Consider the following 14,382-nt stretch of genomic DNA (forward strand, 5'->3'; position numbering starts at 1 on the left):
TTCTACCAAAAGCTGCCACAGTGTTCTGGGGTCTGCTCTCACCGCACCAAGCTTTCCTTGTCTGCCCCGCCCCCCGCCAGGTCTGTTACCGCTCCTACGCCGGTTCGCATGAGGGGATGAGGGAGATAGATACTAATACTAGTTAACAGCTCCCAACGTCCTCCTTTTCTCTCTTGCATCCTTAGACACTAACCCTTTGGAACCTCCACAACCTCAAATTGCACGGCATCATGGACGTCAAGACTGTTGATTTTAAGCCCTTCCAGGACCAGAAGCCCGGAACGTACGTCTAGCCCTTTTCGAAAATACCTCCCTCTTCCTCTCTCTCTGACGTTATTCCTACGTCCTCACGACTCCATCTCTCCCGACTTTTCGCGACCCCGCCATAGCTCCCTCCTTGTCTCATACCATAAGACACATCCATTTTACCGACCGGGAATCGCTAACAAATTCTGCAGGTCTGGTCTTCGCAAGAAGGTTACTGTCTTCCAGCAGCCTCACTACAGCGAGTCCTTCGTCACAAGCATTCTTCTGTCCATCCCCGAGGGCGTTGAAGGTAAACACGAACCCAAACCCACTCTTGCATTCCGTCATTGGCCTTCCTCCCGAAACTGACAGGTCGTCTTTCTAGGTTCTTTCCTCGTCATCGGTGGTGATGGCCGCTTCTGGAACCCCGAGGTCGTTCAATTGATCGCCAAGATTGGTGCCGCGTACGGCGTCAAGAAGTTGCTCATCGGCCAGAATGGCATCCTGTCCACGCCTGCTGCGAGCCATATCATCCGCAAGCGCAAGGCCACTGGTGGTATTCTTCTGACTGCCAGCCACAACCCCGGCGGTGTGTACCCTCCTAAGCACACTGATGCGCCAATTTGCGGCTAACCGATACTTCCTAACAGGTCCCAAGAACGACTTCGGCATCAAGTACAACCTTGCCAACGGTGGCCCCGCCCCCGAGTCCGTTACCAACAAGATCTACGAGGCCTCCAAGACCCTTACCTCCTACAAGATCGCCGACATCCCCGATGTCGACATCGCCACAATCGGCACCAAGACCTATGGCTCCCTCGAGGTTGAGGTCATCGACAGCACCACTGACTACGTCGACATGCTCAAGGACATCTTTGACTTTGACCTGATCAAGAAGTTCTTCCAGTCCCACCCAGACTTCAAGGTCCTCTTCGACGGTCTTCACGGCGTCACCGGCCCCTACGGAACCGCCATCTTCGAGAAGGAGCTTGGCCTCAAGGGCGCCACTCAGAACTGCGTGCCCAGCCCCGACTTCAACGGCGGCCACCCCGACCCCAACCTTACCTACGCCCACTCCCTTGTTGAAGTTGTTGACAAGAACAACATCCCCTTCGGTGCCGCCTCTGACGGTGACGGTGACCGCAACATGATTTACGGCGCCAACGCTTTCGTCTCTCCCGGCGACTCCCTGGCCATCATCGCCCACCACGCCAACCTGATTCCCTACTTCAAGAAGCAGGGTGTCTACGGCCTTGCCCGCTCTATGCCCACCTCTGGTGCCGTCGACCTGGTCGCCAAGAAGCAGGGCCTGAACTGCTACGAGGTCCCCACCGGCTGGAAGTTCTTCTGTGCCCTCTTTGATGCCGACAAGCTGTCCATCTGCGGTGAGGAGTCTTTTGGCACTGGAAGCAACCACATCCGCGAGAAGGATGGTCTTTGGGCTGTTATTGCCTGGTTGAACATCATCGCCGGTATCGGTGTGCAGAACCCCGACGTCACCCCCTCCATCAAGAAGATCCAGCATGACTTCTGGAACGAGTACGGCCGTACCTTCTTCACTCGCTACGACTACGAGGATGTCGACAGCGAGGGCGCCAACAAGGTCGTCGGTGTTCTCAAGGACCTCGTCGCCGACCCCAACTTCATCGGCAGCAAGGTTGGAGGTAAGCTTTCTCTCGACGCGAAATGTTTGAACCAAACACTAACCCCCACAGACCGCACCGTCACCGGCGCTGGCAACTTCTCCTACACCGACCTTGACGGTTCCGTCTCCTCCAACCAGGGTCTGTACGCCACTTTCTCTTCTGGCAGCCGCATAATCGTCCGCCTCTCTGGCACAGGTTCTTCCGGCGCTACCATCCGTCTGTACCTCGAGCAGCACAGCAGCGACCCCAAGACGTACGACCAGGACGCCCAGGACTTCCTCAAGCCTGAGATCCAGATGGCAACTGAGCTGCTCAAGTTCAAGGAGTTCATCGGCCGCGACGAGCCCGATGTCAAGACCTAAGCCATGTATAAAAAGAGAGGGGGTGGAGTAGTAAAAAATGGTACGCTTCGGTATAGAGAAGCCAGATATCCAAGTGACCTTGGATGATGTTACGATGGTACACGATTGCATTAAATTGAATCAATTCACCTAATCACGCAACGAAAACCGCCCAGATATTTCGTTCCAGCTGCTTGTCCAGCCAGCATTTGCTAAATTGTGTCATACGCTGCAGTTGAGCCACTCGTTGAATGCTACATCCCTCATTGTCCATTCTGTGGTAATGAGACTTTTTCTTCCATTCATAACGTCATCATATCATGATTCATAAGACATGAGGAAACAAAGAGAAGAAAAAAAGAAGAAAAAAAGAAAAGAAGGTAGACTTGGACTGGCAAAAGACTTAAAAACAAAGGGAAAACAAAGATACAAATCAAGTCCAAACCTGCCGGCGCTTCTGTCCTCTGACAAATCCAGTGCACGCACTCTTTCGGGCCCCTTTCTTCGAAAACCAACGTCTCCGCGACCATCTTGTGGGGGCAGGCTGCTGTCACGATGCTGTAAACGACAAGAGGGCGAACCTAGAACTGTGAAGAAGCTGCCTGTTGCTGACTGGCTTGGATTCCTCTCGAGGGTTCTAGCTGGGAGGGGGGGGGGGGGGGGGGCAAGGCTTGGGTTGGTGAGCTACTTGGAATCCTCGATGGCCTCACGAGAATCTGTGGATGGTTCCGAAACGGTGGAGGAAAACGCCTCGTGGAAGTGCGCGGCACCGTCCTCAGAAACAAAGTTGATCTCGAAGGCGCCGGCCTCGCCCTTGCGCTGGTTCTGCTGGCGGTAGCCCTTGCAGAAGACGTATAGCTGGACGTCCTTGAGCCAGACGCAGTGAGGGCTCTTGCGTCGGAGCCAGGTCGGCGAGGCCGACTGGTGCGTAACTGCGAGGCGCGTCCTTGTGAGTTTGAGGTGGCGATGGACAGGGCGTTGCGAGCAGCGAACAAGCATCTTTCTTGGGGAGGGAGTAGTGTTGAATAAGCAGAAGACATACCAAAGGCGGTCCAGACGGGACATAGACGGAGCTCGCCGTCCCAGACCGCGGCGTGGAGGCGGAAGCCCCGGGTCGCAATATCTTGGTAGACCATGAGGGAGTGCTTGAAGCCGTCGTCGATGATTTGCCTAATCATCCCGCGAGTTAGCGAGCGACAGCTGCCGACAGTGCCATATCGTCGAGGAGGCGCCTACGCTTGAAAGGTCTTCTTCTCTCCGGCGAGCTTGAATTCCCTGGGTTGCATGTTGGTGGTCATCGTGTTTCGGGCCTTCAGGGAGACGAAGGTGCAGTGGAATAGGGTCAGTTCTGAGGTGGTGGGTGTGTGTGTGTCAGCGACATCAAACTCTGACAGACAGCAGTTTTAAAGGGTATATAGCATACCCTCCCATGTCTTGAAGTAGAGGGAGGCCCAGAGCTTCGGCGCCCCCTGGGAGATACTCCAACGTTTGAGCTGCAGGCAGTTCTCTTCGCGCTGGAGGACGAGCTCGTGTGTGCCACGAAGGGAGAACCACGGGGCTCCTAGGTGGTAGGTCCTGAGCAGAATATAGGGCGTATGGTTGACGAGGTTGAGATACGCCATCAGCGCAAGGCGGTCTTCGTCGAAGGGTCTGGTAAGCAACATTAGCAGGCGCTCGCCCAGCGTGGGAGTGCCGTCACCGTACCTTCTGAAGAGCATCTTGGTTTCCTTTGGAATATTGAGTTGACCCCATGCTTGGAAAGGACCGCAAGCCTTCGACGTTTTGGTGTGCTTCAGGGCCGTTCGGGACGGCAGCGGCAGAGAAAATATCTGCTCGGCCCAGTGTATCGTCTAAGGGGAGTCCATGTCAGCACAGCCTCTTCATCTCAGCGAAAAGTGCGTACTGGATCTTGGGTTATCGGCATTAGTAAAGTCTCTGGTCGGACGACAGGCCCAACGTGGGCGGGTGTGGCTGGTATGGCATGTTAGTATAGAATTTACTAGGGGATCCAGAGGGCTCTCTTTACGCAGTCCTCTTGCTTCTCGCATCTCGATTATCCTTGTCCGTAACAACTCCAAGCCATTGAGATCGAAAGTGGGCGACCTGGACGATTGCTAGTACCTTATCGTCCCTTTGTTGACGGGAGTAATATGCAACCTACCTGATCAGGAGCTGTTTCAGGCAGTCTAGAAAGTGATTGTAAAGCACAAAACGCTGTGGAAGTGGGAGAGCCCCGACCTCCTGGGTCATCTTGTGGTACATCCTCCGCCACCGGATGTCCTTGCTCACGGTGCGGTCCTCATAGTATTCGGTAATATCGCGAAGTGTCCGGCTCAGACACGGGAGTATGATCTGAAGGTAGTTGAGAAGGATGGGAACCCGGTTGAAATGCATTTGCGATAGGTCGGCCAAGTCCCTGAGTAGCCGTGCACACTTCCGCATGCCCGCGACCAGAGCATTTATGGGGCCGCCATATGACTCGGGTAGGGCCATCCGGAGCCCTTCCAGGCTCACCGACACAATGTCAGCGCGTTCGGCCTCTAGGCAACAGCCTTGAAGCAGGCGGTAGTCGATCTTTTGAAGACTCTGTTCCATTTTGTCGATGCGTGGATTGATGGACAGGGCCTGAATGGCGGCGTTCTCCCTTCACGGCTCCATCGTCTAACGAACGAAGCAAGCTATTAGGACGGAGTAGTGGCTGTACCTCCCGCCTGCCGTTCCGCGCGGGGTCTTGGCGTGGATTTTTCGTATGTCTCCGATGCCCTCGTCCGGTTGAAACACCGTCCTCGAATAGTAGCTGAAGAACGCCGTGGGCGGCTCACAAGGGTTATGCCGATATACCGATTGGAGTTAGTGGCAGGAGAAATGCAGGCCAGAGGGAAGAGGAGAGGGAAAACGAGGAAAGGCCCGCCTCTTGTGCTCAACATGGTCTTCTATGCAGTCGCGACCGCTTAATGGGCGGGAAGCAGCTGCAACTGCGATTCGGAGCTGCAGGTCTCGATTTTGACGGCCGGTCAGGGAACAGACGCCACCACCCCGTCAAACCTTTGGGTGCCGTTTCCTGTGTTGGCTGTACGAACCGAGATACCGGTTGTTTACATCTGACGTGTACAGCGTCCTATGGTCTCTGTACATTGGTTACTAACGTTTTGTCTGATGTAAAGAGTGGCCACACTTCGTCGTGCGTTGTTGGGTAATTTAAACACACCATTGCTTTTTGGGGAACGACAGCGGCTGAGAGCGTGGTTCTGGAAGAAGCCAAACTTTTCTTGGAGTTCGGTTTCGAGGGAAGCCGAGTACCCTCGTCGGACACCAAGAGGGGAAACGTCACTGCATCATATCAATCAGAGTGAGCGGCGCGAGTGTCGCCAAGGCCAGACGGAAATAGCACGAACGGTAGGGATTCAACGCGGGAGCCCAGAGAAGTCTGGAAGAAAGGAGAGCAATGCATGCCCTGGCTAGACTACTGGCACAACAACATAGGTATGTGGGCTCAACACATATCGATCTGCCAACCGACTAGCCAGAGCTTGCCACGACTGCTAGGGATGACCCCATGGGCCTGTACGGCCCCCCTCTGCATGCATTAGGGACGCCCAACTTGGAACGACGGACGAATGAGGCCGGCTCGCAGCCGGCGGGGGTAGCGTCTGGCTAGTTAGCACATGCATGAACGATGCAGACAGGCAAAAGCAAAAAGGAAGAAAAAAAAAGGAAAAGAAAAAAGAAAGAGAATGAGAAAAAGAATATACGTACGGATATATGTGAATATTCACATGTTGTTAGCAGAGACTTCCGGGGAACCCATGGGAACAGTTGCGTCAGGTTACAAAAAGAGACCACTGACTGGCTGTGCTCGTGAATATAGAGTACGGAGGCAGCAGAGAAAATTATCTAGAGAGACAGTAGCACTAATCCAGTGGTATCGGCGCCGCATGCCGTTCTTGCTACGATCAATCTCCTTAAAAATCTCCGGTCTGGATTTGGGGACGGATGAACGAATTATGGGCTCGGACCGGAACCCGGGTCTAATAAACGGCATGGGTACTACCGGTACTTTATCAGCACCCTGACGGCGCTAAGGGGTAGCCAGTCCCCTTCTTCTCCGGCGCCATTCTCTAATGACAACAGCATCAAACTCATCAGTTGAAGCGGCTCACAACAATCTCATGGGTATTACTACGTAAAGGGTAACCCCCCTACGTGTACCTAATAGTGTGTGTGGCGCACGGACTGACAAGTGCTGTAGGTTGGGGACGCTGCTGACGCAACAGACTGGAGCAAGTCACGTGCACATAAGTTTCTACCGGTACTCCTCGCCGATCAGCTTGCGGTTATAATCGTACTAGGCCCTACCCCCTATGCTACAATTCTCCCCTACCTACTCTATCGCTGTCTTCACCTCGGTGTAAGCAGCAAGCTCGGCGCCCTACGTCTACTCCAACCCCATTGCAGCCAGCATACAAGCAAGATGGCATTTGACGATATAACGAGGATGAAGCTGCCGAATGGCAACTGGGTAACCGTCTGTGCGGCCCACAGTCAAGTCGTGTGTGGACGGTGCTGTGTCGACTTTAGCTTTGATCTAAATGACGGCGAATTCATCTCATCTGACGACGAAGGCATCTTTGGTTTTGACGCCTCTGGTCTCCTGCCCCGAGACGTCACCTTTAAGGCCGTGGCGAAGAGCAAGTTCGGCCGCGTGCCGCCGCGCCGACGAGGAAAGGCGACACCAACAAGGCATGCCGCCGGGGCGGGCAACGACATGAGCATGCCTCTCGGCGTAAAGGACGAGGTTCGCCGTCCGAACGACGCCTTGCCTTCACCTTGCGTCTCTGGTGACGTCTTCCCGACGCTCTTCTCCTGTCGAATGAAGCCCCTCGACGTTTTCCCGCCAGGCCAGGATCGCTTTTATCACCAGGATAACGATGGCGAGGTGTTGGTATTTGTCGACGGGGCTTGTTCCGGTAACGGGACCACGGTCGCGGTCGGAGGCTGCGGCTTCGTCTTCAATTCGCAGGAGGGTGGCTCTGTACGCTTCCCGCTCGAAGGGCTGGGCGTCGATGGGGAGCTCTACCCGATGACGAGCAACCGCGCCGAGCTTCGTGCCGCGCTGGGCGCGCTTAGCTTTCGTACATGGCACGGCGAGGGCGTGGAGAGGCTCGTCATCGCCACCGACTCGGAGTATGTTGCTACTGGCGCCACCCTTTGGGTTCGCGGTTGGGTGGAGAAGGGCTGGCGGTCAAGCAAGGGTAGGCCGGTGAAGAACCGTGATCTCTGGGAGGCCCTCCTACGGAGGGTCAAGGAGCTACGTGGGGGAGGTTGTGAGGTGTCCTTCTGGAGGATACCGCGTGAGTGGAATACAGAAGCCGACCGGGCGGCGAAGGAGGCAGCGGTGGCCGGTGTGCCCCACGACAATTGTGTTGACGTCGTTGGCTTTGCGGTGTTACAGTAGCCCTGTGCTCTTGCAAGACGAAGGCGCAACAAAAGGGGGGGTTATAGCCTCTCGAATGAATCGCTTCTACTGAACCGCCTCTCCGCAGCGCGTGGGAGATGTCAACCGCCTCTATCCGTAGCCTGCCGTGCTTTGTCGGCCGATGGTGCAAGGCGCAGAGAGTCCGTCCACCGGGGTGAGATGAGGTATTCTAGTGTAGTGCGAGGTAGGACGGTCATCCGAATTATGGACTTCCTGGACAGGGATCAGCAGACCATTCGTTCATTCGTCCGTCCGTCTGATACATGTACGGAAAGGCCCTCGCCCTCCAGACCCGAACGCGACCGGACATCCACATTGATTTCCACCCGATCGGCCGACCGCCCCGGCAATCCTCGGAGGTGGCTACAAGTGTGGCCGGTGGCTGCAGAGAATGTATTGCGCGTTGACTTGGGGAAGATGTCGTTGAGAGCGGCACTCTCAAGCATGTTCGAGTTTTAGAAACGGAATGGCGGTGATGGTAATGGCGGTTGGTTGACTGCTTATCTGCAGATCCGGGAACGTTAGTAGATGGAAGCCGATGAGAGAAGACTGCGGCGGCGGGCGTATATGAACTTGACGGCCATTGTTTCAAGCCATCGAACCGGGACGGGGCCGCGGAGGAATGAGAGTGCCGGCAACCTAAAGGTAGGCCGCTGGCTTGCCACTGGCAGTCCTCCGATAAACTCGAAAGGCACCTATCCATCCACATACACCCATTATATCACGTCTTGCATCGTCTGCACGCCATGTCATTCCTGCCTCGCAAACATACCGTGTCACGAAGGGGAGCACGGATGCGGTTTGAATCCTGAGCCACCAACCACGCCGCAGCAAGTGCCTGCTCTCACTACCAATCGGGCCTGGCGGCCCCAAATGGGGACCAGCCACAACCGTCCCCACCCTCTTCACCGGCGAGGGAGCCGGTGACTGATCAGGTTTACCTTGGCTCAAATCGCAGATCCAGCCGCGGAGCGGCAGGGCTAGAGGATTAACCAGGTAGTTAACACCCAAGCTCCCCCAAATCCGGGCCATACAGACTGGTCCATCCATCAATCATTGTTGGCATCGAGCACATCCGGTCTACATCGTTGTCCGTGCCAACTTGTATGTAATGTGCGTCAAGTAGTCGAGCAAATCTGCAGCGTCAAGGGTGGTGCTATCCTTACCCTGACCCCTAATTACATGGTTGATGAAATCAAGAAATCTCTAACCCTGGTCCCTGATCCCGGGCGAAGACCCCTATGACGAGGGCATGCCATACATATGGCATTTAGTAACATTCGACACTGCCATTATCGCATGGCCGTCGCCTTGCTTCATGAGTTCAGGTACACACACATCCACCTCACAAAGGCTGGATGGAACGCAACGGGAAAAAGTCATACAAGTTTGTCAACGTGAGCCGTCAAATGTCATTTAGTCCTAATCGTGGACAGTTCCGTTCCGCGAATGGCGGCATGACCAGCTCTCCTACGGATACGGGGCGGCTTAGAAGCGTCACCTGCCTCGTATCGCCCATCCTGCCGATCCTGAATAACGAGAAAAGCAACCCATTTCAATCCCATCATACACCGCCGAGCCCAAAGTTACAAGAAAAGTCCGAAAGATGTGCGGGAAAGCAACTCAACGCCACCCATTCGGACCGAGAAGCAACAGAAATACAGCAATCAAGAAGACTCATCCTCCTCTTGTTCGGCCTTCAGATTGACTAATTAGCTTCAGCACTACACAACCATGAAGCAAAGGGGGAGAGATGTCTTACGTTGTAGGCCTGCTTCTCGTCCTCGTAGCGCTTCTTGTCGGTGGCAGCCTTGGCCTCGTAAGGGGCACGCTGCTTGTCGTTGAGCGCCTTCCAGCGCTCACCGAGGATCTTGCCGACCTGGCCGAACGAGATGCCGGGGTTCTCCTCACGGACGTTCTCGCGCTGCTCGTTGGCGAAGAACATGTACGCGGACAAACCACGCTTGGGGGCGTTGGGGTCTAGACAGGTGTTAGCCATCTGCAAATGGCAGTGATGCATCTCAGCGCACGACACGGAACGAGTGCGTCAGCATGGGCGCCAGCGTCTCGATAGGAGCAGGGGACTAGTTTGGTGAACCTGTCCCCAGCCTGCATGATATCTGGACGACCACGACGTGACCTCACTTGGAGAAGTGTCTTTCGCGTGTGACGGGGAAAAACTTACCCTTCTTCGCGCGCTTCTTGTCGACCTTGCCGGCCGCGCCTCGCTTGGTGGAAGCCTTGGGCATTTTGAGTACCTGCATAACAAAAGGGTTAATCAGTCTGCTCCATGGTGAAGATGAAGCGAGATGATTGAGAAGTATGGGTATTGGGCTATGCGTTGGTTTGCGGCCTGACGGCTGAACCGAGTCGCAGCGTCGTGGCGCGAGGGACGTGCGATGATGAAAACGGGACGCTACGAAGCGGGACCCAGCGTGTAGGGTACTGAGGCGCAAATGCAATTGTGCTCCGCAACGCGAAGTAATTGCGATTTGAAGCTCAAAGTCGTCCAAGAGGGGTCGAAAAGCATACCTGAAGGTGGTTTTTGGAAGGTAGAGAGGGTGTTGTGGTTGAGGTGTTCTGGACGCGTCAAGCTCTTGTTAGCTGGGAAGCTCTTTGGACGATGTTGGGTGTAGATGAAGGGTGCTCGATAAGAGCTGGAGGGGTGCACGCCATGTTGAAAGCTCCTCGTCCGACTGCCACCACGATACCAACTTTAGAAAAAAAAGAGGTTTCTAGATGATGCTAATCGAGGCGACGAGCCCAAAATGGCGGCGACGTTGAAAACGGAAAAGTAGAGTGATGCGCATGTGGTTGCGGTGCTGATGGGGTTGGGCGATATGGGCGGACGGTACTCACAAGTTGAGTGCGCGTAGGCTACAATGTGTGGTATTGCGAGAGTGCGGATTGTATGAGAGGAGGATTTGGGTGGGAGATTTGTATGGGAAAAGAAGAGGGAGGGAGATTGTATGGGGGGAGGGCCAAGCAGCCTTTTTACTATGGGGGAGTGATTGTGCGGGAGCAACGCGCCTGGGTGCACTTGTTTTTGCTGGGAAGTCTAGGACTGGCAAAGACTGGCAAGGAAACTGGGGGGGCGTCTAAGGTGGGAGGGGGTCACCTTGGTCCTTCCTCCTCTTTTGCCTTGGATCAGCTCCCCTCTTGCCTGGCCTTGTCACTTCTTGTCTGGGAGTCTGGGTGTAGACACTGTCCGCCTGGAGGGTGGGCGGCTTGGCTGGCTGGCTGCTACCCGCTGGTACTCCAGCTGGCTGTTGAATGGCTATGGGTGGTGTCTGGGTAGGTATCCGTACAAGGGAAGGGGGCAAGGTCTGCGCACTGGCGTTGGTACTAACACCGGCAACACTGGGCATACGCACGCGGGCAGGAAAAAAAAAAAGAGGAGGAGGCAAGAGAGGGGAAGGCACAACAGGAAGGGAGTAGGGTGGGCACGCCTTCCCTCCCTGACTGTCGAGGAGTGTGGTGCCCCCCTTCCCTGTGCTCCAGCGTCCCTTCTCGTTTCCCTTTCCTAATCCTCCCATCACCCTCCAAGGCCCATTTCAAGTCTATGTACGTACGCCCGCGCCCACCCTCAAGGTCAAGGTAAAGGTAAAGTAAATGTACCTTGCTACGGACACTTCCAGGGAAAGTACCTTGCCTTCCTCCTTCTTACCCCCCCCTTCTTGCCGTCTGTTCGTCTCTCCAAGGGGGCAGACGACTGCACCACCAACCGGCCAGCGACGAATACTTTTACCCAAGTACCTCAGTACCTTGGCTAGACGGAACGATACCTGTCTAGTGTAGGTAATCTGCAGCGTGTGCCTGCCCGCACGCAACCAATCCCACACACCTTTCGTACTTTCAACTCCTACTCCTCTTCCTGCGCCAGAACCACACCCAGACCAAACCAGTTCGGGCCAGGCGCGCTCACACGACGCGAAATGCGAGCGCAGGAGCAACAGCAGCAACAGCAGCAACAGCAGCAACGGCAACGGCAAGCCGTCGTAGTGAGCAAGGCAGAGGAAGCAGGAGCGACACCCGGCATCAGATATGGAGCAGCAAGAAGAAAGAGAAGGGGCCTTCCTTCCTTGTCTGTTCATACTGCCTTCTCGCCACCCTCCTGCCTCCTTTCCTATGCCGTTGTCTTGTCTGTCTTTCCTTCCTACTTGCTCCTGCTACGGTCCGTCCTTGCTCCCTCGCTTCCGTCTATTTGGTTTGCCGCTGCTATTATTGTGCGGTACTGTATAGGTACAAGCGCGTGCGAAACTCCGCACCGAAGTACTGTACATACTCTTTGTACTCTTGTTTTACATCTAATATTCGCACTGTATACCTTTTTGGCGTGTTTCTCTTCCACTCCCGTTTGCTACCGGTACCTATCTACCTTTCTTTCGTGCCGGTCTTTTTCGCCCGCCCGAGATGATGTGGTGTGGTTTGCTCCTGAAGCATCTTGCGTCTTCCGTCAACCCCACCACTGGTCACACGGACCACCCTTCTCCCATCTCCCCAAGTCGTGCCATTGCCGAACCTGCAAGTCGTTTACCTATTCTTCTCGCCATTTCCACCTTGGACGTCGACCGGCACTTACATGGACTGAGAGCGGTTTCCACGCAAACCGTGTCGCTTCATCCAATAGAAACTCCACTTGTGGCTTCATCAAGAGGAGTTATCTATGCTTTGCACCAATATCTCCGTTACCCTGCCCTAGTCACACCCTCCTCTAGTGACCTCCCTCGAGCATTGGTAGCATGAAGATGGGATGCGGATACATCTAGGTTACAGAGAGCAGCGACAAGCCTGCTGCGACCGACTGGATTTGGTCCGAACCAGGCAATTCCTTCATCATATTCACCGGCGCTAAGGGCTACCCTACCTTCTATAGCCTGACTGGTAAGGTCTCAACCTACCAGTCGATATACCTCAACCTCAGGTAGTGTACTTTGCTCCCCTCTTGTCCTCAAGAAAGCCCGTGACGCACGGGGACAATGGAACTGAAGCTGGCCGTCAGCTTCGCCTCAGCCTCTCCAATTCGAGTACGGATAGGTACTGTCCATTTGGCACCCAATTGCCCAATGTGGCTCGCTTCCCTGTGGCAAATACGATGGGTGATCAGAGCTATGGTCCTGTGCTAGTGTGCAACACCTGCGCGATATCTGCAACTCCTGAACTGGATTCCTGGAACCTCACCACTTCCTACACCCAGAGCAAACTTTCTCCATGGTAGACACCAATGAGCAGTCTGTACACCGTACACACTAGGACGCTCATCATTTGCATCTTGCTGGGGGTTGTGGGCGTTGGCGACCTCATGTTGAAGATGTGGCCCTCTTAGCGCCTTGTGCTGACAAGCTTCTCGATTTTTTAATATGGTCACAAAACAATAAGGGCCCCGGCGGCTTGGACATGAGAGAGATGGATCACTGAGGGCTAAGTCGGCGAGGGAGAGATGCACAACACCACGGATATTCGTACAATAATTCACTTGGAGTACGGATACAACCCAGTACATTGTGCAAGTGTCACCCTAGGCATCGCTGCGGTTTCCCCCACACCAAAACACTATTCGACACACTTTGCGGCATTCCCCTTTCCAAAAATGGCTTGTCCCATCATCATTACTCCCAAGCTCCCAAGCACACCAAACCCGCTGCACCATCGGCACAAAGTTCGTTCCCGACAAACGCACTATGCCTGGCTCAGTGGCTCGCCCTGGGTTGCCAGTCCACGCGGTCAGGCTGGATATACACGGCTAAACCCATGTTGGCCTTCCTATGCGGTGTAGATTGCGACACCATTAGCTGAGTTCCGGCGCGAAGCCAACCCATCAGCTCCGACAAGCCTTGGACAACTCCTTGAAAGCTTACGGGAGCAGCAGCATGGTGCAACCCCATGTGGACCCCAGCCATCGAGGGTCCAGTTCGTCAGGTTCTCGCCGCTCGGTATGATACACGGGCCCCCGAATCTGCAGGGAAACAAAGACTTTCGCCATCTGGTGGCACCCAAGGCCCGTCGGCGGTTTGACAAGGACGACTCGTGAGGCAGCAAGCTACCGGGCGGATAAGCCTCTGTTGCTCGGGGAGATGTGACAATGGAACGATGGCCGGCTGTCGCGAAGACTGATGGGGATGGCATTTGAACTGGTCGATGGCCGAAACGGATCCTGGGTACTTGATTCATGCATACTCCTCATGTACCGTCGTACGAGATTGCCATGTATTGCTACTTTGACTAATGTACCGCTAATCTGGTCTACCGAATCCGGAATGAGCCTGGGTTCGCCCAATGACTCCACTCGCAGCTCTCGGTACACTCTGGACTCCCCGACCTCCCTTTTCAGGTCGACTTGTCTCCTTGTCACTCTCGCCCCTCACCGGAGAAGAGTGATACGTGCGGGACGTCTTCGAATCACTAACAAAAGATGACACAAATTGTCTAAGCCCCTCAGTGACTGCGTACGAGCGAAAGCACTGACAGTCAAACATCAACTGGTGGATGCTGAAGATGCCACAATACGATCATGACCTGCGCCCGCCTTTCAAAGCCGTTTCCAAATAGAGATTTTTTTCGGGCTGGATAACTGATGCAGCAATCGACTGTCAATGGCAGGCGCACTTGAGTCGTTTCTACGCAGCACGATATCAAGACAGTGCAACACTCGGCATCTAGGAAGAGTGGGAAT

At 54.8% G+C, this 14,382-nt stretch overlaps 4 protein-coding genes across 4 annotated transcripts; 2 read left to right on the forward strand and 2 right to left on the reverse strand.

Moving 5' to 3' along the window:
• Positions 1-230: 230 nt before the first annotated feature.
• On the forward strand, positions 231-2,254 carry GLRG_04069 (phosphoglucomutase/phosphomannomutase; the record flags this gene model as incomplete). The annotated part of the gene is made up of 5 exons (XM_008094754.1): positions 231-283; positions 459-556; positions 632-835; positions 897-1,910; positions 1,962-2,254. 5 exons carry the CDS (start codon positions 231-233, stop codon positions 2,252-2,254), a joined length of 1,662 nt encoding a protein of 553 aa, XP_008092945.1.
• Positions 2,255-2,917: 663 nt separating this feature from the next.
• GLRG_04070 (uncharacterized protein) lies at positions 2,918-4,828 on the reverse strand (the record flags this gene model as incomplete). The annotated part of the gene is made up of 8 exons (XM_008094755.1): positions 2,918-3,165; positions 3,276-3,403; positions 3,470-3,581; positions 3,657-3,883; positions 3,938-4,083; positions 4,137-4,204; positions 4,260-4,336; positions 4,395-4,828. 8 exons carry the CDS (start codon positions 4,826-4,828, stop codon positions 2,918-2,920), a joined length of 1,440 nt encoding a protein of 479 aa, XP_008092946.1.
• Positions 4,829-6,704: 1,876 nt separating this feature from the next.
• On the forward strand, positions 6,705-7,688 carry GLRG_04071 (uncharacterized protein; the record flags this gene model as incomplete). Its single annotated transcript, XM_008094756.1, has 1 exon — positions 6,705-7,688. The coding sequence occupies one exon, from the start codon at positions 6,705-6,707 to the stop codon at positions 7,686-7,688; it is 984 nt and encodes a 327-aa protein (XP_008092947.1).
• A 1,688-nt stretch (positions 7,689-9,376) lies between these two features.
• GLRG_04072 (HMG box protein) lies at positions 9,377-9,958 on the reverse strand (the record flags this gene model as incomplete). Its single annotated transcript, XM_008094757.1, has 3 exons — positions 9,377-9,406; positions 9,472-9,689; positions 9,895-9,958. 3 exons carry the CDS (start codon positions 9,956-9,958, stop codon positions 9,377-9,379), a joined length of 312 nt encoding a protein of 103 aa, XP_008092948.1.
• Positions 9,959-14,382: the final 4,424 nt, after the last annotated feature.

This window comes from Colletotrichum graminicola, assembly GCF_000149035.1.
Source record: "Colletotrichum graminicola M1.001 genomic scaffold supercont1.12, whole genome shotgun sequence".
NCBI lineage: Eukaryota > Fungi > Ascomycota > Sordariomycetes > Glomerellales > Glomerellaceae > Colletotrichum > Colletotrichum graminicola.